At 52.4% G+C, this 24,157-nt stretch overlaps 2 protein-coding genes across 2 annotated transcripts in view; one reads left to right on the plus strand and one right to left on the minus strand.

Annotated features, from left to right (window-relative positions):
* tesca (tescalcin a) overlaps positions 1-24,157 on the minus strand; it is a 109,193-nt gene that overhangs the window by 13,037 nt on the left and 71,999 nt on the right. The gene's annotated exons all lie outside the window — the stretch shown is intronic.
* On the plus strand, positions 417-23,843 carry nos1 (nitric oxide synthase 1 (neuronal)). The gene is given in 23 exon segments (XM_062451246.1): positions 417-571; positions 2,803-3,586; positions 5,754-5,874; positions 8,678-8,815; positions 10,795-10,937; positions 11,322-11,397; positions 11,399-11,485; positions 11,838-11,929; positions 13,317-13,458; positions 14,039-14,178; positions 14,741-14,915; positions 15,757-15,858; positions 16,160-16,354; positions 16,706-16,791; positions 18,208-18,352; positions 19,459-19,563; positions 19,806-19,864; positions 20,236-20,352; positions 21,488-21,662; positions 22,631-22,769; positions 22,870-22,948; positions 23,226-23,419; positions 23,717-23,843. Coding segments are annotated over 22 exon segments (3,279 nt in total). The 5' UTR covers positions 417-571; positions 2,803-2,855; the 3' UTR covers positions 23,755-23,843.

Below are 24,157 nucleotides of genomic sequence, written 5' to 3' on the forward strand. Positions count from 1 at the left end.
CCAGAGAAAGAGAGGATAGAAAATACGATTTAATTGTTAACACATTTCCATTGTATCAATCAATACCTACCAGATTCTTTGGTTTCGTTAATTTGGTTATTATGTAATCGGCAGTCGTTGAACTTTCTGAGGGGACCAGTCAAGAGTGGTTCAGAACCTGATTATCTTTTGACCAAAATGCAACATTCATTGTCCATTTGGGTACAAAGTTTTCACCCAAGGTTGTGACAGAGTAGCCTACCTCTCCTCAGCCGACGCCCCTTAGCTCGCCCACAACCGGTGACGGTGACAAAGGTAAAAGCCGGTAGGCCTCTGAACTACAGACTATAAATGCCCGCGCACGAGTCGCTCTGAGCTCGTCACAGCGTCTCTCGTGCCCCATATTTATACGGCACCCTGGCGCGCGGAGACGCACAGGCATGCCGCGGCTCTAGTGTGACAGCGCGCGCAATTGGGACTCGAGGAGCTCAAGAGAACAACCTGTGCAGTTTACCGAAACGGAGAAGGGAGTTAACTTTATAGAAACACTTCTCGCGACCAGCGAGCCCGTTCTCAGAGGTAAAGTACGATTCTTCGAATCGCAAATGAGTATCCAAGCGTGCTATTTTCTGTGGGTGCTGTTTGGGAAAGGGAATTCCTCATGTATTTCACGACGGTGATTACAAGTTGTTCTTTTAAGGATGCATTTACAATTACACTATCAAATAGAAAAAATGACTCAAACGAATGTTGCATAAATTGATAGATGTATGTAGAAGTATCGGAATTTAGCTCATGAATAAGTCGTTTATAGTTGATAAATGTTGGTCAGCACATGTAGCCCTAAAGGCTTTTAATATAAGGTATGTATTGATTAACAGAATATTAACAGATAATTAGACATAAAACCAAATGCGTAATTAGACGCACTTGTTGCATATAAGCATGTAGCCCAATATGTAGTGGGCTGAGATGGGAAATAGACACGTGAACAGGAGAGTTTAGAATATGACGTTTTTGGTTTGTGTCAGTGGGTTAGACCTTTGATACTTCTAAGTTTACATATAGATATGTAATATACATATATATTTCTAACAAAATGCTGGTATATTTTGTAGTCATTTGACTATGTTTGCAACATGCATTTGTCTAGAGTTTACCAGATAGGCTCTAACTTATGTTCTGGTTTACATCTTCTCTAACAGTCATTGAACAGCTCTTTCGGTTGAATTCTGTTCTCTTGAGCGCGCTCTCAACACTGTATGACTGAATCTATTCTGACCCGCGCGTGGGTGAGGTAAAGGTGGAATTTTGGAGCGCGAGAGGCTAACACTGAGTAAATAAGAAATGCAACGATACCTCCAACCCTTTTCAAAATTAAGGAGTCTACAGTCCACCGTATGCAAATCCGGCATGATCTAAATATTAGAGATATTTGGCTTTGACAACATATGCATTATTATGTCATCTATTGTGTTAAATGGCTTTTCAGCAATACCATTTAAAATCTAATCGATGTTTATTTTATTGTCCAAAATATGTAGGCTATGGATTTGATGTATTAACTATGCAGCCTCTGAAACCAGACAAAGCAACATGATTGTGTGTAGGCGAAGTGAGAGCTGACCATGGTGCTGAATTGCAGGCAGGCGGGGGACGGAGAGAGCTGTTCTTGGTGCTGATGGAAACAGAAGGCGTTTTGTGAACACAATTTCAAATTAAAACACATCCGTAAAATGTCATTATTTCAAACGACAAAACGTCTGTCGATAAAATAGAGTTATTGACTTTTTATTTAAAATGATTGTCAAAGTCTTGTTTGATCTTCATAAACACAGAATTCATAATTTATTCATTTTAGTATTATTTTTTAGCAAGTGATGCAAAACATTGGATCTTTTTGACACTGTGAAATGTTGAGTTCCCAAGTTCTTTATTGAGTTTAAAGTTGCTTCAAGTTTTTAACTCAGTTTGATCATCTGTGTAACATTGTCTCGTGGCAAAAGGACGGGAGGCCTCGGTATAGCTCGCACGCGTTGCCTTCTTTCTACCCAAAGTTAAATTCAGTTGGGATTACGCAAGCACTGTCTCACGCAAGCCCTCGCGACATTACTGAAAACAGACAGTTGGTGCACTGTTATGTTGGGGTCTTCTGGTTCTCTTGGATGTCGTTAGAGTCTCATCCGGTGATACTTGAATGGCCTTGGTTTGGATCGTTCGTCGACCTATTTTTAACGACATTGCAAGGACACACCATTATGTTTAAATGGAGGTGATAGATACACGCCACAAATATGACGCAAATTGTGGGTCTAAAGTAGACAAGAGTAGCTACTCGGGGTGATCGTTGCGGGTAAACATGTTTGTTTATGGATTGATTACGGTATAACGTGTGTTTATTTGTTGGTAAATGAGACTGAATCTGTGATGTTCTCGTAAATATTCTTGTTAGGCTGTAGCAGGGGCATAGGTTTGTTTTCAAATGTGGGTGGGACAGCTTTTTTTTTTTTTTTACTGAGGACGCAGCCGTTGAATATAATTGTCTTCATAAAAAGTGGAGGAGGCAGATTTGCCGTTTTCAAAAAGTATAATGAAACCAACGTCCCTGGGCTTCAGCAACATTGAGAGACAGTAGTGAATAATATTGAGTGAAACTACAACATGACTCACTCATCTAGCATGATGTTAACACAGCATGTTGTAAACAAATCACATTGTCATATCAATGTTTCCACTAATACGACATCTCTTCCTCTCTTCATTTTCCTCCTCCTCTTCCTCCTCTTTCTTCTTCTGCTTCTGCTGGAACAGATATCTGGGGACACACCACTCACATCAACACACTCCAACACACACACACACACACACGCGCAAGCATGCAGGAGTCGGAGGCCAGTGTGTGCCAGCTGCAGCCCAACATCATCTCAGTGCGCCTGTTTAAGAGGAAGGTGGGCGGCCTGGGCTTCCTGGTCAAGCAGAGGGTGTGCAAGCCGCCCGTCATCGTCTCCGACCTCATCCGGGGCGGGGCCGCCGAGGAGTGCGGCCTGGTGCAGGTGGGCGACATCGTCCTGGCCGTCAACAACAAGCCCCTGGTGGAGCTGTCGTACGAGCGCGCCCTGGAGACCCTGAAGAACGTGTCGGTGGAGAGCCACGCCGTGCTGATCCTGCGGGGCCCCGAGGGCTTCACCACGCACCTGGAGACCACGCTGTCCGGCGACGGCCGCCAGCGCACCGTCCGGGTGACGCGCCCCGCCTGCCCCCCCTCCTCCAAGTCCTACGAGCACCGCTGCCCGGTGAGCCCCCCCGGGCCGCCGCCGACCAGGGACCCCCAGCTCAGAGCCATCGAGAACCTGTCGGCCCCGGGCTCCCTCCCCGCCTCCAGGCTCCAGAGGGGAGGCGTCCAGGCGCTGATCGGCGCCCAGGACCCGGCGCTGCTGCGGGGGGACGGCGGGCGCACTTCCCTGCTGCTCAACGGCGTGGAGGAGAACAACGACCTCCTGAAGGAGATCGAGCCCGTGCTGCGCCTCATCAAAACCAGCAAGAAGGAGGTGAACGGGGAGGGGCAGAGGGGCGTGGAGCGCCGGGATGCGGAGGTACAGGTGGACAGGTAGGTCCCTTGGCTCAGCCTCTCACCCTGACCTGACTGGAGGACAGATACGAAACCCTCCACGTTCTACTTCCTGTTTGAAATTGACGTTTTGAGTCCTACTTAGCTTAGTTCCTGTCGCACTTTGATCACAGCTCTGTCTATCAGACCTGGTTGATAGTTCCAATATATAACGAGGATCAAAGGTGTGTTTGATTTGCTTCTCAGTGCAACTTGCATGCAACAGCAAACCTGTTACTTTCGGAGCTTTCCAGACAGAGAGTAAGTCCTTGTTTTTGTCATAGCATGCTACCTTGTTGAACGACGTAAGGACAAGCCAGACATTCATTGTCGCTGTTATTGTCTATTCACTTACCTCTGTTGTACGCAGAGCCAATTCAAATCAGATAGAGAGACCACAGCACATTTAAATCAATAGCTCTCGGTTTAGCCAATGTTCTGTATGTTTGCTTCTCCAGTTTACCAAACAAAAAACATTCACACACAGAACTATGACACACACACACACACCGCATCAAAGTGTGGCACAGCAGTTTAGATGTCGTCATGGTGGTAGCCGGTATGTGTTCATTCTGAATTCTGGTGACTCCTTTGCTTGTATAAGTCAGTCTGCCCTGACCCCATAGCGAACAGAGTAGCATACAGACAGAGTAACCTAATGTTCCTATCAGGGTCGAGGAAGGTTCTAGATGGACAGAACATCCAGACAGCCAGGGGAGGACGACATTAGGGAAAATGAAATGACAATATCGACTGTTATCTGTTCGGCTGCATTTGTGCTGTGTCATCTCTTTGGAATTATACGTTGATGACCACGCTCCTGAAATAGACCAGGGCATTAGGGAAAAGATTGTTTTTTACATGCCCAAGCTGTGATGATTCTACCCATCACTGAGTCATCACGGAGAGCAAGATGATATATGTGCAACTTCTCTCATTAGTTCTGCGTTTCAGAGTGCTCCCGCAGAATTGCTTTGATGAACATGGTTTAGTGAGAGATATCACAAAGACGCGGCGAGAACGGGAGACGGACGGATTCACAATAAGAACAGCCACGCGCCTGATGCACTGACAGAGAGAACATGGAGAGGGGGGGGGGGTGTGGGGGGATGGAGATAGAAGGGAAAGTAGAGAGAGAGAGGAGAGAAAGAAGCGAGAGAGAGAGAGAAGGGGGGAGGAGGTTGAGAGAGGGAGAGGGAAAAGGAGAGAGGGTAGAGGAGAGAAAGAAGAGAGAGAAGTGGGGAGGAGGTGGAGAGAGGGAGAGAGAGAGAAGTGGGGAGGAGGTGGAGAGAGGGAGAGAGGGAGAGAGAGAGAAGGGGGGAGGAGGTGGAGAGAGGGAGAGAGAGAGAAGGGGGGAGGAGGTGGAGAGAGGGAGAGAGAGAGAAGGGGGGAGGAGGTGGAGAGAGGGAGAGAGGGAGAGGAGAGAGAAAGAGAAGAAACTGAGAGAAAGGGGGAGGGGATGGAGGGAGAGAGAAGACAGAGAGATGGAGTGTGAGGGAGAGGAGATGCAGAAAGGGAGAGAGAGGAGATGAGAGACGGAGACAGAGAGGAGAGAGAGAGAGAGAGAGAGAGAGAGAGAGAGAGAGAGAGAGAGAGAGAGAGAGAGAGAGAGAGAGAGAGAGAGAGAGGAGATGGAGAGGTGTGTGTGGGTGTCGTGAGTGGAGGAACGCTGATGAGCTCGCTAGGTTTGCTTTCACATCTCGTGTGGCTTAAAGCTCTGCAGACTCCCTCTCTCGTCCACGCACACACGCACACACACACACACACACACACAAACACACAAACACCACACACACCCTCTGCGTCGCAGTGGCCGTGCCCCAGAGCATGGTCTCATTATGAACATCTCATCTCTGGCTCAGGCGCATGTTCCTTTGCTTGTGCTTGTGTCACCACAGGTCTCTGCTGTGTGAATCACAGCCCATGCTATGTGTCCTGCCCTGTTCAGTGCCAGCCAGACAAGCAGGTTTGAATGCACTGCTGGATAAGGCTAGTCCCTCGTAGTCAAGAACAGAGCCAGGTTGACGAGCAGATGCTATGTAACGCTTTGAAACACTTAAAGGCACATGTGGACCCTCTTGCATAAACACACACACACAGACACACACGCTCGGGCCGACACTCTCCTCACACACTCCACTTTAAGGGGCCTGTGTGTGACTTTCAGGGACCTTGGTGTGGGAAACGGTGTGTGTGTCCAGCTGGCGTCTGATTGGAGCAGGGATCGGGAGGGGAACAAGGACAACATGCCCACAGCGCTCAGCAACCCAAACGGCGACACGCAAACGGTAAAAAGACCTCTTAACGGCCTCTCGGTGTCATTTCATGGATTCTGTGTGTGCGTGTGTGTGCGTGCCTGCGTGCTAAATGTGCATGTATGTGTGAAAGGGAGATGGTCCGTGTCGGTGCTTTCGTGCGTGTTTGTGCCACCGCTTCGACTCGCCTCTTATCCGTGTGTGTTTGCGTCTCCCCCCCCCCCCACCCCGTGTGCGTGCGTGTGTGTATGAGCCCCTCGTCCCCCTGAGAGTGTGTGGAATATATGAAGCCCCGTGGCTATCGTTGCTCACATGCCTCGCTACCCCCAGTAATCCTTACATCCTTTCCTCATGATCCCTGGATTGTCATGCCGTGTGCTCGTGTGTGACCCCCCCGCGCGAGCGAGTGGGTGTGCGAATGCGTGTGTGCGCGCGTCCGCGCGGTCAAGGGCCGCCCTAAGTGTACGGCGAAGCTCCCTTGCTCGATGACTCCTCACCTGAGCGTTCGGCCCTCGGCAGAGCACGGCCGTCGGCGTCACAAAGGGAGATGTCTGGATGAGGCCCGGGGACGAACGGCGTCTGGCCTCCCACGGGTCGAGCGGTCTGGGGTTTTGTAAGGCTCACGCGGCCTCTGTGAGCGCCCGTCACCACCACGCACGCACGCGCGCACGCACTGGTGACGTGCCGCAGAGTGAATGAGACCGGATGGGGGTTCGAAAGGATCCAAGAGACCAAATGAATGCAGGCAGCTGCCATCCTGGGAGCAGGAGGGGTGTGGGGTGTGGGGGGGGGGGGTGGTTCAGCCTACGTGGCCCTCTTCAAATGATTTAGCCCCTTCAGGCCTGCTGTGCGTGTGTGTGAGATGGAGTGTGTGTGTGTGTGTGTGTGTGTGTGAGAGGGAAAGAAAGTGTGTGCATATGTGTGTGTGTGCGGTGTTCTTGCATGCGTGACCTGTGCATACGTCTCCCTTCTCGAAAAATCAAACTTGTCTTTTCGAGAAAATCAAACCTCCTTTCAGGAAAAGAAAACTTCAGCGTCAAACTCACTAACTCAAAGGGATCTGGAGACTCATTTATATTGAATGAACTTGAGAGGGCCTTATGATATGTGGATAACTCCAGACTTCCCCATCCTGGAGCAGTGGTCTGCCATGTGCCCCGAAGCTGAGCTGCTGCTGCATAATGTACTGTTTAATAAGCCTGGTCGCCTCTGTGGCTCTGACAGCCTGGCTGCTCTGTCAGCTCCGACACTCAGCTCCATGTCTCTGACAGCCTGGCTGCTCTGTCAGCTCCGACACTCAGCTCCATGTCTCTGACAGCCTGACTGCTCTGTCAGCTCTGACACTCAGCTCCATGTCTCTGACAGCCTGACTGCTCTGTCAGCTCTGACACTCAGCTCCATGTCTCTGACAGCCTGACTGCTCTGTCAGCTCTGACACTCAGCTCCATGTCTCTGTCAGCCCGGCCGCTCTGTCGCTCTCCGGCTCCTCTGCTGCTCTGGGAGCGTCGACATCTCCGCAGTCGAAGCTCCGCAGGGAACAGAGAGCGAGGTGCGGCGTGGGGTCAGGCGAGGCGTTCGCCCCCCGTCCGCGCAGCTGCGCCGACGGGAGAGGTAGCGAGCCGCGAGCAGTCGCACTCTGCCGACGGCCACGTTCCTTCCTCCGTCTCTGTCCAGCTCCCTCCGCTCGCCGCCTCCGAGTCGAAAGCCTTTTGAGTATTCCTTCCTCGTGTTCGCTTCCCTCGGTCTTTCCCTCCGTCGGCTCGTCACGACTCAGTTGTCGTTGGATGCTCGCTGCCCTTAGTTCATCCTCTCTACCTCCTTCCCCCGCTTGGTTTCATGTCTCCCCCGCTATCCATCTTTTCCGGCACTCTCTCTTCGTGTCGCCCTCTCATTCTCCAGCTCTCTCTCCTTTTTCTCTCTCTCCTTTTCCTTTTTTTTTCTCTCTCTCTTTCTCCCTGCCCCCCCCCCCCAAAACACACACATCATCTCCCCCCCCCCCCCCCCGCTTGGCTGAAGATCAGATGATAATAAGCTCTCTTTCTGAGGACCAATCAAAGGCTTCTCCAGTGCTCCAGTGGAGCTGAGGATGGATGGCAGGCCTCCGCGGTTCCAGGCCGGCGCCGGGGCCCGACGCGCCCCATCTCCACCAGCGCCGGGGCGACGAACCCAAATCAATTCAGTCTGTCGCCTCCCTCCATTCTCCCAGAGGACAAGACACGTCAATGAGCCTCTGCCGATGGGCCCTCCTCATCCATTCATCCGACCCGGCACGGTGGCGATTACACCTTTTGTCGAGCGCCCGCCTTTCTGCTGTGGGGTGTGCGGTACGGAGACCATCGGGCCGGGGGCGTGTGATTGATCGGGTTATGATTGGGGTTTTCAGCGGGAGTGCGCTGCTGCATTGTGTCACACCGGGACAATGCACAAGGAAGGCTCCATTACCCCGTCTTCATCAGTCAATAGGCCTGGCACTGACTTGATACTCGATGCACCCTTGGTGAATGATGATTACCACCCTCTTCGGGGGTTTGTGCACGCGGGTGCGCCGATGTACTTTCGTGTGAGGTACAAAGTGCGCGTGTTTTTTTGACTTCTTCTCTTCTTTATCGCAAACGAGGAGACAAAGCGCCCGGGAAGCGTCGTCGAGGAAACACCATCCATCAACTCAGGGGGCGGGGGGATCTGCAGCGTCGAACTTCGAAAAAGTCTTCTTACAGCACGCTCGTTATCGGTCGCCCACGCCAGAGTCTGGGCACGCACCTTTTCTTGTAGTTGAGAGTAAACAAACCTAACCCCTCTTCCCTCCCCTCAAACCCCGCACCCTCCCTCCCCCCAGCCTCCCGCCCAGGGCAGTGTCTCCCCAGACAAGAACCTCCTGAACGGCAGCCCCAACAAATGCCCCCGCTTCATGAAGGTCAAGAACTGGGAGAGTGGCGTCGTCCACACAGACACCCTGTACCACAGCGCCGGCAAGGTAATGCTGTCTGTCTGTCTGTCTTTCTGTCTGCCTGTCTGTCTGTCTGTCTGTCTTATTTGTCTGTCTGCTCGTCCGTCTATCTGTCTTTCAGTCATAAACAAAAATCAGTAAGCCGTCAACCAACTCCAGATCATGTTGCGTTTAGTTGGAGAGTCGTTCGTTCGTTCGTTCGAGAACACGATGCTGGGATGAAGTAAAGGGGCCCGACCCACCCTCAGGTCGTTGTCATGTGCGATGGTCTGCCTTCAGCTCAGCCACAGCCCAGTCCCCAGTACGCTCTTCTCAGACAGGCAGCTTTGCATCCCAATGAATGGGCAGTAATAGTGCGTCTTTCGGTTATTATACATCACAGACGGCTGCTCCTGTGGGACAGCTGGCTGGCTGTGGACGCCAGGGCGGACGCTCCGGAGCGGGAATCATTCCTTTTGTTTTATTTTTAACACTCCCTCTCAGCTCCGCTTCACTCAATCACTCACTCTCTCACATCTCTTTCTCTCCATCACACCCCCCCCCCCCCCCCTCTCTCTCTCTCTCTCTCTCTCTCTCTCTCTCTCTCTCTCTCTCTCTCTCTCTCTCTCTCTCTCTCTGTCTTCTCTCTCTCTCTCTCTCTCTCTCTCTCTCTCTCTCTCTCTCTCTCTCTCTCTCTCTCTCTCTCTCTCTCTCTCTCTCTCTGTCTTCCTCTCTCTCTCTCTCTCTCTCTCTCTGTCTTCCTCTCTCTCTCTCTCTCTCTCTCTCTCTCTCTCTCTCTCTCTCTCTCTCTGTCTTCCTCTCTCTCTCTCTCTCTCTCTCTCTCTCTCTCTCTCTCTCTCTCTCTCTCTCTCTCTCTCTCTCTCTCTCTCCCCATCATGATGTCTTTTGATCCTCTCTTGTGTGCCATCACGTCTTTTTGTTGGTTTCCAGGGAACTTTGGTTGCCGTGAGTGGAGCAGGGTGGTGCCGGGAGTGTGTGAGGAGGAGGAGGAGGGAGAAGGAAGGGGAGGGGGGGGGGGGGGGGGGGGGAGAAGGAAGGGGGCGGGTTCTAGGTCGGACTGGTTGAACAGACGGGATTGTGACTAGCTTGCCCACTTAAGCGGTATCAAGTTATTGTTACATTTCCACTTTTTGATTCATGCTCGTGCAACCGTTTCCTCTCTCTTTATCTGTGTTCCCTTGTCCGTTTTCCTCCCTCGCTCTCTCTCTAATCTTTTGGATGATTTCACAGCTACCCAAAGTGACAACTCACTACAGATCTCCTCATATTACATTGACCCGAACAGCTTCCTGCTGCAGTGACCAATTTCATTTTCCTTTACTCAGTCTCACCTCACCCTCTGTTTCCCCCACCCCCCTCCTCCTGTTTTCATGTGACTCCCCCCCCCCCCCCCCTTGACTCACTAACACTGACTAGCTGACTTAAAGACGATGTGTAGGTGGAGGAGGGGGGGGTTGGGTACCTTAGCAACTCTGAGTTGCACAGTGATACAGAAAGCATGCTTAGATATATTGGAACAGTCTTACAAGCTTTTTGTGGCTTTTTGACTCTTCAGTCTTTCAGTTGTCAGATGTTTCAAATGAAATCAAGTTGTGGTTGTGGTTGTGGGACCCTTTTTACAAGCAATTTCACAGAGGGCTTCACATACGCCCATAGAACTGCACCTAAACCAACCGAAAACCCTCAAGGAAGACATAGAAAAATTGAAGAAACCTTTTGGAGGAGCAATTCAGTGAGGGCTCCCCTTCTCCAGACACGGTCGGTGACATAGAGAGGTCCAGACTAAAGGCCGAACACAGTCTTGCATCAAGAGTAGAGATCCAAAAATAAGTATGTGCAAATGGATGATGAAACAGATATCAAGAGTTCCAAATCAGTAGAGTGTTTTCAGCGCTCTGCCTTAGCATCTGGGAGGGAGGGACCGGAGGGAACTGGAGCTGTAACTGGTTTGATTCCCCCAGGGCTTGAAAGCCTGGAGTGACACGTGATGTCATCTCCTTTCCCAGGTGCCCATCTGCTCGGATCGCGTGTGTCTGGGCTCCCTCATGACGCCCATCCCCAGCCGCAAGCCCGACGAACCCAGGACCAAAGACGAACTTCTGCCCCTGGCAACAGACTTCATCGACCAGTACTTCACCTCCATCAAGAGGCAAGATTACGTGGCTACAGCCAGCAGTGCTAGGGGAGGGGGGGGGGGGGGGGGGGGAAGGGGGGAGGGGCTGGGATGGCAGGTGTGGTTATGTGGAGGTCTGGGGTCGGGCAGGTTTTTGACCTTTGCGATAAAAAAACTGTGATCCCCACGACTCAACATGCTGTGTGTGTTCCTTGTGTGTGTGGTCCATGTGTCTGCTTCGTGTTTGTGTGTGTGTGTGTTCCACGTGTGTGCTATGTGTTCTGCGTGTGTATGTGCTCTGTGTGTGTGCTGCGTGGTCGGCGCGCGTATGTGCTGCGCGTGTGTATGTGCCGCGCGTGTGTGTGTGCGCTGCATGTGTGTGCTGCGTGTGTGTGTGCCCTGCGTGGTCGCCGTGCGCAGGTGCGGCTCCAAGGCCCACGAAGACCGCCTGGAGGAGGTGACGAGAGAGATCGAGGCAGGGGGGACGTACCAGCTGAAGGACCACAGAGCTGATCTACGGGGCCAAGCACGCCTGGAGGAACGCTGCCCGCTGCGTGGCAGGAATCCAGTGGTCCAAGCTACAGGTGAGACCCTGCTCTAGAGAGTCACTACTTGGTCCAGACTCCACCCCTTTGGAGAGTCAATACTTGGTCCAGACTCCACCCCTTTGGAGAGTCACTACTTGGTCCAGACTCCACCCCTTTGGAGAGTCAATACTCGGTTCAGACTCCGCCCCTTTGGAGAGTCACTACTCGGTTCAGACTCACCCCTTTGGAGAGTCACTACTCGTCCAGACCCCCCCCCCCCCCCCCACTATAAAGAGACACTACTAGGTCCAGAATCCACCTTTCGATAGTCACTACTCGGCCTAGACCCCCCTTCCTTTAGAGAGTCTCGACTTGGTCCAGACCCAGTAACACGCCTGTTCTACCTCAGGTGTTTGACGCCAGGGACTGCACCACTGCCCACGGGATGTACAACAACATCTGCAACCACATCAAGTATGCCACCAACAAGGGCAACCTCAGGTGAGACCGGCGGAAGCTTCTCCGGCCCTCTCTCTGCGCTCTTCTCTTTCTCCTGCACTCTTGCTGTCCGTTCTTCTTCTCTCGTGCCTCGTCCCATCTGTCGCTCCATTCCTCCTTCCTTCTCTTTTCCCCCTTTTTCTCCTCGCATCTCCCCTTCTTCTACTAAAACCCTGCCTCCTACCCATCTGTCCCTGCCTGCCTGCCCGCTCACTCACTACCCCTCCCTCTCTCTCACGCACTATTTCTCTCTCAATCTCTCGCTCGGTATCTCTCTTTCTGGCTGGCTCGCTCACTATCTCTCGCTCGCTCGCTCACTCACTCTGTCGCTCACTCTCTCTGACCCACTACCCCCCTCTCTTTCTCACTCGCTCGCTCACTCTCTCTCGCGCTCACTCACTACCCCATCGCCTCGCTCACTATCTCTCTCTCTCTGTCTCTCTCTCAATCACTCACTACCCCCCTCTCTAGTTATTAAGATTATCACTCAGTCAGATCTACATGATCAGTGGCAACCATTACAATCACATTACAACACACCACACGTCATTATTCACATAGTCATATTCACGCAGAATGCACTTTTATCCAAAGCCACGTACAGAGGGGGTTTTGAACCTGCGACCTCCCGATTCCCAGTAAGATTCTCTACCACTGAGCGAAACCCACCCGACACATCCACCTTCTGTGGGTTAAGGAAAGGGATAGCTCTCCTTCCATCCCTGCCAGCCTCAGGCAGCGGCCCAGGGAGGGAGTCCCACATAGAGACCAGATGCTCTGGACCCTAGACAGCGACTTACTGTCCACCCACGTTAAGCAATCCTCCCTCCCTCCTCCCTCCATGTCCATGCATTAGAAAGGTCATGGGGGTTGCTTTGAAGGGGCAAAGGTAATGAAGTCGTTGTCGTTCCTGAACCGTACAGATTAAAACGCGGCGCGTAAACCTTCACGCGAGCAATGCCATCGCATCTGATCTACCCATCTGTAAAACCCCAGCAACATGCTAATCCATCATCAAAGTCACATTATTGTTAGCTCACTCTACTATCTGTAACTCTGATGCAAAAAAAGAAATAAAATTGACAGGCATTGGTTAATCCTATCTGTAGGATCTTACTCCAGACTGTGTGATGTTGATAATCTTGCCCAGCCTTAAAATACACTTTAGACAGTCATTAGCAAGATGCTAATCCGTCGTCATACTACCCACCGTACTGATGCTATTTCAAACCTAGCCTTTAGCTATTTGTTTAGACACTCATTAGCAGTAGTCCCTTGCCAGAGTCATTGCCGTGCACGCTGTGTGTACCTCGGTCCAACCTTTAGCTGAGCTCATCTACAAACTCCTCAGAGAAAAAACTCTGCGTCTCTCATGTGGGGTCGTCCGCAGGTCGGCCATCACCATCTTCCCTCAACGGATGGACGGGAAGCACGACTTCCGGGTGTGGAACAGTCAGCTGATCCGCTACGCTGGCTACAAGCAGCCCGACGGCCAGATCCTGGGGGACCCGGCCAACGTGGAGTTTACCGAGGTAGGACCTGGGTCACATGGTTCTGGAGCAGGGCCTGGGTCACATGGTTTCGGAGGGGTTAACAAAGTTTGGTGGAGGTTGGAGCAGGACCTGGGTCACATGGTTCTGGAGCAGGACCTGGGTCACATGGTTTTGCAGGGGTTAACAGAGGTTGGAGGAGGTTGGAGCAGGGCCTGGGTCACATGGTTCTGGAGCAGGACCTGGGTCACATGGTTTTGCAGGGGTTAACAGAGGTTGGAGGAGGTTGGAGCAGGACCCGGGTCACCCGGTCCTGGAGGGTTAACAGAAGTAGGAGAAGGCCATGGGTCACACGGCTCTGCTGTGTTTAATGTCCCCGCAGCATGCTGTTCTACTCCTGCATTCAACACCCAGGAATCAGGACACAGACAGACCCTTGAGAAGTTTTCCAGCAACACTGTTGTTTGAAAGGAGTTGTAAACCATTTCAGGGTGTATTTAGGCGTTGGTAGATGCTGGAGGGACATGAACTTTAAACATTTTAACAGCGTGTGAATGGATGTGTAAATAGACCCGCGTTGTTGTCGGGCGGTGAGGTCAATGTTGTTGCCGTGGCTCCCCAGATCTGCATGCAGCAGGGTTGGAAGGCCAGGAAGGGCCGCTTCGACGTCCTGCCTCTTCTCCTGCAGGCCAACGGTAACGACCCGGAGCTGTTCGAGCTTCCGGAAGACCTCATCCTAGAGGTGCAGATCACACACCCCAAGTGAGTGGAACACACACACACACACAGAACACACACACAGAACACACACCCCAAGTGAGTGGAACACACACACACACACACAGAACACACACACAGAACACACACCCCAAGTGAGTGGAACACACACACGCACAGAACACACACACAGAACACACACCCCAAGTGATCACAGGCAGCATCACAGGCGCTGGCAGGGGCTAGTCTGATGATGTTGGTCTTGGCTGTGTATCATTTGGCTGTACTGTTTGTATTTCTATGCGCACACAAGGGAACAATGTCTGTCTAGCAGCGCTCCACAGCCAGTCAGGTGCAGTTGTGCTGTTATATTTAGCCACTGTTGGACCGGTTGTTTTTCGAAACAATATTTGCCATTTTATACAGTTCTGCTACTTTAATAAAAAGTAACTGGCTTTCATTTACTGGTTTAGTAACTGTTGTTGTCTATCAAGATAAAAATATGACAGCCAACATTTCAGCAACATGCTAGATTTGTTTGTCCCTTTTCTTTTATAACATTTACAATTTTGGGTTTGAGGGTTGACGCGTGCTATCCCTGTGGCAGGTATGAGTGGTTCAAGGACCTCGATCTGAAGTGGTACGGCCTCCCCGCTGTGTCCAGCATGCTGCTGGAGATCGGGGGTCTGGAGTTCACCGGCTGCCCCTTCAGTGGCTGGTACATGGGCACCGAGATCGGCGTGAGAGACTTCTGTGACACCTCCCGCTACAACATGCTGGAGGTACAGGGGGTTGTTGGGGGGAGTAGAAGGGAGCTGAGGGGTAAGGGGCCAAGGAGGGCTTGGCTCTGGGGCTGCAGTGGGAGGCTAAAAGTGGGGCTTAATGACAAGGGAGAGTAGGTTATGTGGGTCTGCCTTACTGGACGCAGACGGCAGGCGCGCTCATAAAAATGCCATCGTGCTGCATGAACAGGATGCTCAACATTCTGGACCTATAGCCAGACAGCCACCGAGGTATTTTAACGATGAACACGAAGGAGGCCTGATGGTGCCCCTCAGAATGTGAGCATTGTTTCCCCACTCAGGTTGCATTCAGCGGTGGCTGATGGTGTTGAGGACATGCCGTGTACTCGGTGAGCATTCAGCCCAGCTGTAGTGACGGAGCTTTGTCAGGACCTGTAGTGTAGCAGATAGATGATGGATGCGTCTCCGGTGCTTGTGTGTTAGCATAGCCATTATCATGCCAGGGAGACATTCTCCAGCTTAGACACCATTTATGTGTGTAATTTGCCCAATTATCGCACTTGGGAGCTTGCAACTTGTTTACACGTAACGGAGTACATGGGCACTGATTTTGCATTGAAGAACAGGAACATAATAGCATGTCCTCGATAAAATGGGTCCATTTGAGAACGTTTCTCTCCGTTATGTAAATGACATACTCCGGGAGATCTTGGTAAATGGGAAGTGAAATGTCTTCACAATGCATAGCTTCTCTCTGCCACAGCCAGGTTACTAAGGAAACCATACCCGTCATTTACTGCAGTCATCCCCTCCTCCAGTTGTTGCTGCTGCTGCTGCTGTTGTTGTCGACACAGGATCATGTCTTGCCCCGTCCACACAGGAAGTAGCGAACAGAATGGCCTTGGACACCAAGAAGACGTCCTCTCTCTGGAAGGACCAGGCTCTCGTGGAGATCAACATAGCAGTTCTCTACAGCTTCCAGGTGGGCTCCACAGGTCTTCTGGGAGCTGTAGTCTTTACAGGAAACACAAACGCTTCTGTATTTCTAGATGACAGCGGAAGGTTAGAAGGTCGCCGTCTTAGAGTTGAGGAGAATCAGCCATAAAACCATATTCTCCTGCCATGTCTAGTAGACCAGTAGAACACCATACTCTCCTGCCATGTCTAGTAGACCAGTAGAACACCATACTCTCCTGCCATGTCTAGTAGACCAGTAAAACCCATAGTCTCTTGTTGACCTCCCCGTTCCTGTCCCCCCCCCCCCCCCCCCCCTCCCCCGGCAGTCGTCCAAGGTGACCATCGTGGACCACCACGCTGCCACGGAGTCCTTCATCAAGCACATGGAGAACGAGGTCCGGGTGAGGGGGGGCTGCCCGGGGGACTGGGTCTGGATCGTGCCCCCCATGTCGGGCAGCATCACCCCCGTGTTCCACCAGGAGATGATCAACTACCGCCTCACCCCTTCCTTCGAGTACCAGGTGAGGTCACGCGCCAAGGCCATGTGACCAGGAAGTGAGCGGTACCAATCTGGTGATGATTCGTGGTGTCTGTTTGATGAAGCGTGCATGTGTGTGTGTGTGTGTGTGTGTGTGTGTGTGTGTGCGGTGGGGAACACCTGATCAGGTGTCCAAGCAGGTTCCCTCGTAACAGGGATGAGAATCCATTGTGGATCAATACAGCTTAGTGATCCAGAACCCTGTCGTCCCCCCCCCCCCGTCCCCCCTCTCCCGGCCTGTGGCCATCGAGGAAACAAACTTGTTGGCCTGTCTATTGCAGGGGTGTGATGACTGAATCTGCCCCCCCCCGCCCCCCTCCCCCTCCCTCCCCAGCCGGACCCCTGGCACAACCACGTGTGGAAAGCGGTGAACGGGACCCCCACCAAGAAGAGAACCATAGGCTTCAAGAAGCTGGCCAAGTGAGTACTCCCTGAGAGGAGAGCCCGTTCTCCTTGCCTCCGAGTCAACATTATGATTAGGCTGGACAAGGTCTAGTGGGGCTGTAATCGTTCCACTGGCTACAGAAGCCACATGTAGACTGAAGCACACACTTGGGTAAAGTGCGTACTTGTAGGAGGGGGGAAAGTACAGTGTGTTAATTATAGTATAAGGCCAGCAGTGTGTCTCTCGGTGCCGTAGCTGTGCTTGCTGGCGTCTGGATGAATGAGATGAGACAAAGAGAAGACACAGAGATCGGAGCTGGTTTACTCAACCATGCCATTCAGACAATCAACCCCCGAGGGAGTAATCACAACTCTGGTGCGTGAGCGTGTTTGTTTGTGTGTGTGTGTGTGTGTACACGAGCAGGTGTGTGTCTTTGTGTGAGCGTGTGTGTGGCTGCGGATTTGAGGGGGTGTGGCTGGGGGGGGGGGGGGGGGCGTGCGGGTGTACGCGTGAGAAGGAGCAGTAGTGGATCTGTGTCTTTCTGTTGAAGGGTGTGATGTGATGTGTGCGCGTGTGTGAGCAGGAGTCTATCTGTGACTTGAGCGTGCGGTGGGTGTGTGCGCGTGTATGTGCTGTGAGTATATGTGTGTGTGTGTGTGTGTGTGGTCTGATCTATTATTATGTGCACCCGAGGATATGACAAGCTAGGTAATCATGATTACCATCCGTGAGCTGCTTCGACATGACGTGTGTCGTCTGTTGCCGGGGCCCACACGAGCGTTGCACAGCCTGCCCTGCTACGGCAGGGAGTTTAGAAGACTCCAGACGGGGGGGGGGGGGGGGGGGTAGAGGAGAGGGAGAGAGGAGAGAGAGGCGGAGGTAAGGAAGGGAGAGAGAGTAGGGGGAGAGGGGGAATAAGGGGGAGAGGGGGAAGGAGGGAGGGTAGGGGAGAGGAGGTGGAGAGGAGACGTCTCTGCTTACCCCAAACCACTGGTCCTGCATTGACTCCATGTGATAAAATGCTTCATCCGGTTATTCTACATCGATTACTCCCATGTCCACTCACTTCATCGTTCATTCTCCCTCTCTCTCTGTCTCCTTTGAGCTCTCTCTTTCTCTCTCTCTGTCTCCTTTGAGCTCTCTCTTTCTCTTTCTCTCCCTCTCTCTCTGTCTCCTTTGAGCTCTCTCTTTCTCTCCCTTTCTCTCTTCCTTCTCTTTTCTCTCTCCGTCACACTCATTCTCTCTCCCTCTCTTCACTTCCCCTCTCCCATTCCCTCTCTCTCTCTCTCTCTCTCTCTCTCTCTCTCTCTCTCTCTCTCTCTCTCTCTCTCTCTCTCTCTCTCTCTCTCTTCTCTCTTCTCTCCCATTCTCCCTCTCTTCTTTCTCATTCTCTTCTCTCCCATTCTCCCTCTCTTCTTTCTCATTCTCTTCGTCCTCCCCCATCTCTGCAGGGCTGTGAAGTTCTCAGCCAAGCTGATGGGCCACGCGATGGCGAAACGAGTCAAGGCCACCATACTGTACGCCACAGAGACGGGCAAGTCACAGGACTACGCCAAGACCCTGTGCGAGATCTTCAAGCACGCCTTCGACGCCAAGGTAACGTTGTCTCGCTCTCGACGTGCCCTCACGCCACGCGGCCGCCAAGGCGACCGGCGTGGGTTTTTCTGGTTTCTGCGCCGGTTTCGGGGCGCGGCGCAGAGAGACGCGGCAGACGCGAGAGGCAGACAGAGAGGCAGAGAGAGAGAGGCAGAGAGAGAGGCAGAGAGAGAGGCAGAGAGAGACGCGCTTCACACTCAAGAGGGTCCGACTCTGGCACGGGAGGAGGGGAAGGAGAAAATGTGTCTTTTGTCACATTGTCCTCGGCTCCCACGGAGCGAGGACGCCGGGGGGGAGGGGGGGGGAGGTTGGGGGGAGGTGGGAGAGGGGGGAGGGAGGAACTCAGCCAAGCGTGGAGCTGTAGTTTAAGATGAGATCAGTAGAAAGAAGAAAAAAACAACACACAGGCCGCGTAAAGGCGTAAGGAAAAAAAGGAAAAAAGAATAAAAGAAAAAGAGAAGCGGGAACGGAGCCGAGGCAGGGCACACGCTCCGTCAATCATCCGCCGTTCCCGTCGCCGCTGCCTCTCCCGGACGCTAATGCGATCGAATCCCCGGGGGCGGCGGGGTGGCCTCGTCGCTGCGTGTCGCCCGCTGATGGAGGGCCCTCGTGGGCACGCGGCGCCATGTCGAGCCACTGGGACACCCTGGGTGTTAATCGCAGCTTCTCATTATCAGCTCGTTAACGCCAGGACAGCGGGGACTCTTACGGTTCCGCCTGTGGCATCGGGTCCACCTGATGTGTGTGTCTGCATGACTGACAAATGTCTTCAGCCATAATGTTGACTGTCATCAGACATGCTCATCAATCATACACGATGAATGAGATCAATGATTGGGATTGATGGTGGATGTGTTCTCCAGCTGTGTGTGGGTTTGTGTGTGTGTGAACATAAATGTTCTCCTGCGGCGTGTGGGTGGGAACATACATGTTCTTTGAGTGTCTGTGTCTAGGAACATACATGTTCTCCTGCGGCGTGTGGGTGGGAACACACATGTTCTCCTGCGGCGTGTGGGTGGGAACATACATGTTCTCCAGCCGAGTGTGGGTGGGAACACACATGTTCTCCAGCTGAGTGTGTATGACCACGGTTGTTTCCCCTCCAGGTGATGTCCATGGAGGACTACGACATGGTAGACCTGGAGCATGAGACGCTGGTCCTGGTCGTGACCAGCACCTTCGGCAACGGAGACCCCCCCGAGAACGGAGAGGTGGGATTGGTTGTTCAGACGGTTGACTGTTGACTGAAAAAAAAAAAAAAAAAACCACAAATGACCACAAATGCTCTGCTGGGTTTGGGGGTTTTTGCTTTTGTGTGGAAGTTCTGAGAGTTTTCAGAATGGCACGTCTCCTTCCTATGGTAGGAGCAGGTGGCCCTAGTTTATATTTCCATAAAACAGAAGTGTTTGTGAAGGAGACACCACAGTAAGTCTTTCTTTGTTGTTGTTGGTAGAAATTTGGAGCAGCGCTGATGGAGATGCGCCACCCTACATCCAACATGGAGGACAGGAAGTAGGTGCAGCGTGCACTTCCTGCGAACGCAGAGCTGCAACACACGACCACTTCTTTAATACTAACATGAGACTTTGTACCTTACAAGATGAAATACTCAACCTGTGTTCTCTCTCTCTCTCTCTCTCTCTCTCTCTCTCTCTCTCTCTCTCTCTCTCTCTCACACACTTTCAAATCCTCCTCTCCCTCGTTCTCATACTCTCCCCTGTCCCTTCTTCAAATCCCCTTTTCTGTCTCTCTCTCCACCCCCTCACCATCCCTCTCTCCTTGTCCCTCTCTCTCTCTCCTCTCTCTCTCTCTCTCTCTCTCTCTCTCTCTCTCTCTCTCTCTGTCTCTCTCTCTCTCTCTCTCTCTCTCTCTCTCTCTCTCAGGAGCTACAAGGTGCGCTTCAATAGTGTGTCCTCCTACTCAGACACCAGGAAGTCCTCCAGTGACGAGCCAGACAACAAGGCCAACTTTGAGAGCACGGGCCCTCTGGCCAACGTCAGGTAACACACACTCTGGTACCACACACACACACCTCTGAGGCAGGAGGAGGGAGGGCATAGGAGCCTGCTGTAGAGGAGGGAGGGAGGGTGTCGCAGGTAACAGCCTGCTGTAGAGGAGGGAGGGAGGGTGTCGCAGGTAACAGCCTGCTGTAGAGGAGGGAGGGAGGGTGTCGCAGGTAACAGCCTGCTGTAGAGGAGGGAGGGTGTCGCAGGTAACAGCCTGCTGTAGAGGAGGGAGGGAGGGTGTCGCAGGTAACAGCCTGCTGTAGAGGAGGGAGGGAGGGTGTCGCAGGTAACAGCCTGCTGTAGAGGAGGGAGGGTGTCGCAGGTAACAGCCTGCTGTAGAGGAGGGAGGGTGTACATTTACATTTCTTCATTTAGCAGACGCTTTTATCCAAAGCGACTTCCAAGAGAGAGCTTCACAAAAGAGCACAGGTCAATGATCATAAACTACGAGCCCCAAACATTGCGGGGAGCTTGGCTATCTCGTTGTTTATGATGTTGTAATGTTTATGGTCGTTGTTTATCTCGGTGTAACAAGTAACAGCCTGCTCTAGAGGCGGTAGGGAGGGTGTCGTAGGGAACAGCCCGCTGTAGAGGAGGGAGGGAGCGTGTGGCAGTGAACAGCCTGCTATGGAGGAGGGAGGGACGGTGTAGCAGGGGAACAGCCTGATTATAGAGGAGGGAGGGAAGGTATAGCAGGTAACAGCCTGCTGTAGAGAAGGAGGGAGGGTGTCGCAGGGAACAGCCCTCCGGCAGCCCCCAAGGCTGTTCCCTCCACTCGGCCTCCTCCCGCCTGCTGAGGCTGGGGGATCGCAGAGCTGAGGAGCTGCCGTTCGGAGAAGGGACCTGTGCTTAGTGTGTTTACTAACCCCAGGGCCATCTGGTTCAAGATATCACATCAACATCAGGGATAATGAGCTGTTTTATACTGCCTGTCAAGAGCCCTGCAGGGAGGGAGAGAGAGCGCGGTGGAGTGCTTTGCCTCATATGGTGTGTGTGTGTGTGTTTGTGTGTGTGTGTGTGTGTGCCTCTGGGTCTGTGGCTGCGTGTGCGCGCCTGTCTCCGGCTATGTGGCTGTGTGTACATGTGTGTGTACATGCGTGCGTGTGCGTGTCTCTCTCTGTCTCTCCAGGTTCTCGGTGTTTGGCCTTGGCTCCAGGGCCTACCCACACTTCTGTGCGTTTGCCCACGCGGTGGACACGCTGTTCGAGGAGCTGGGAGGGGAGCGCATCCTGCGCATGGGGGAGGGAGACGAGCTGTGCGGCCAGGAGGAGTCCTTCCGAACCTGGGCCAAGAGGGTGTTCAAGGTGGGGCCCTGACACCACACCCAACATGATTCGGTTCACCAATGGATCTCTGTCTCTGTCGAAGCAAGGGCTGTATTAGGATCATGGCATGTAGTTATGTATGTGCCAGTTATACGGTGAACGTGCGTGTCACAGAACATGTCGGTTGTATGCTGCTTGTCTGTTTGTTTGTATGAACACCGGCTTTAAAATATACATACTATCATATATATAGATATAGTAGGTATATATTATATAGTACCAGTGTGTCTGTAGTACACTGTGTGTTTTGTAGAGTATTGCGGATTGCGTCTCTGTCTTGGGTCATGACCAAGGATGTCTCCATGGCAATAATATCTGCGGACTGAGAATCTGACTGATTGTGGCCTAGGCGAAGGCGAACAGCCCCAGGCATACTCGTGCACTAACTTTCACCTACTACTACAGATATGCCATCACCCCCCCCACCCCCATCCAACGCCTTCGTCTGCTTGTTCCCCCAGGGTGGCTGGCGGGTCTGTGACCAGCGCCTACTATGGCTGCAGGTCCAGATGCTGCTTGTCTACCCCCCCCCCCCCCCCCCCATTGCAAGTCATGTGTTTCTGTAATGTTGTCTGTAATGTACTATGTACGCGCTTATGTGCTGAGGTGTTTTTTGCCTGTTCCCACACTGTACTTCTCTGGGAACATAGTCTGGGGGTTGCCTTTTTTCCCCCCTCCCCTCTCATGTTATGCTGAAACTTTCTAGATGGCGCCGATTATGGCTGCCTCGGTAGGCACCTGCCAAAGTAAATTCCTTGTCTGTGCAAACTTTCATGGCGAATAAAAACCCATTCTGATTCTGAGTACCTATGATTATACGTGACGCTGATGGATGAATACTGGCTTGATGAATAGAGGGCCGAGGTACCACACTGTCTGTGCAAGGACATGTCATGACGCACCACTTAACGAACATCTCTCTGGCCCGCCTCGCTGTTCTCCCCAAGGCCGCCTGCGACGTGTTCTGCGTCGGCGACGACGTGAACATCGAGAAGGCCAACGACTCCCTGATCAGCAACGACCGCAGCTGGAAGCAGAGCAAGTTCCGTCTGGGCTACGTGGCGGAGGCGCCCGCGCTGACGGAGGGTGAGGAACGCCGAGGTCCACGTGACCCCGGGGGGGGGGGTTGGCTGTGCTGTAACTGTGAGGGCGAGGGGCTGACCGTGTGGATTGTGTCTCTCTTCAGCTCTCTACCACGTCCACAAGAAGAAGGTTTACGGAGCCAAGCTGCTGGAGAGCAAAAATCTACAGAGCCCCATGTCTAAGTGAGCAGATTTTACAGTCGACCGGCGACACAAAACAAATATGACCTCACGATATGGGACGCAGTTCCGAAAGACACGACCATGACTAACGCACACGAGAAAAAAAAGGGTTTTCAGCCAAAGCTAACATCCATTCAGATTTTTTCCACACCAAACACCGTGGTCACACTGCATTCACGCTCTGCCCCGTTTCGTTGCTAACCGCCGTATGTTTGAGGCGTCTCTGAGTCATGTTGTGATCACGACCAGCCCTCCGCTTTCCTGCGCTTCTCTGCAGTCGCTCCACCATATTCGTACGTCTCCACGCCAACGACCACGACAGCCTGAGATACCAGCCTGGCGACCATTTGGGCGTCTTCCCCGGCAACCACAAGGACCTGGTGACGGCGCTCATTGACAAACTGGAGGACGCCCCACCGGCCAATCAAATCATCAAGGTGGAGTTCCTCGAGGAGAGGAATACAGCACTGGGTGAGTAGTGTTACTGTGTGCATTTCGTATGTAGACGTTTAGATATAATAGTAATATTATATAATAATAATAATAATAAGTGAACATCGCTTTGGATAAAAGCATCTGCTAAATGAACAGAGAGGATCTTAAATCTGCAATACCTATTTCATATCCTGCTGCATGAGTGGTGATATGGTGTATGTAGGCTTTGAAATATCCTGCAGCATCTACACAATGATATATATCCTGGTCTTTACGTAGCTGCTTGTGGTTCTGATGGGACCATCGCTGCTCGTGGATCTGGTTGGTCTGTAGCTGGCTATGGTTCTGTGGTCCCGGTTCTGCAGGTGTGATCAGTAACTGGAACGAGGAGGTGAGGATCCCTCCGTGCACCCTGTTCCAGGCCTTCCAGTGCTTCCTGGACATCACCACACCGCCCAGCCCGGTGCTGCTCCAGCAGTTTGCAGCGCTGGCCACCAACGACAAACACAAGAAGAAGCTGGAGCTCCTCAGTAAGGTAAGGCACCTAGGCTAGTGTTATATTAGCGTGGGGTTAGCATGGGCTAGTGTTAGATTAGCATGGTGTTAGCATGGGTTAGTGTTATATTAGCATGGGGTTAGCATGGGCTAGTGTTAGATTAGCATGGTGTTAGCATGGGTTAGTGTTATATTAGCATGGGGTTAGCATGGGCTAGTGTTAGATTAGCATGGTGTTAGCATGGGTTAGTGTTAGATTAGCATGGTGTTAGCATGGGT

Source organism: Osmerus eperlanus, chromosome 25 (genome assembly GCF_963692335.1).
Source record: "Osmerus eperlanus chromosome 25, fOsmEpe2.1, whole genome shotgun sequence".
In the NCBI taxonomy this organism is placed as follows: Eukaryota; Metazoa; Chordata; class Actinopteri; order Osmeriformes; family Osmeridae; genus Osmerus; species Osmerus eperlanus.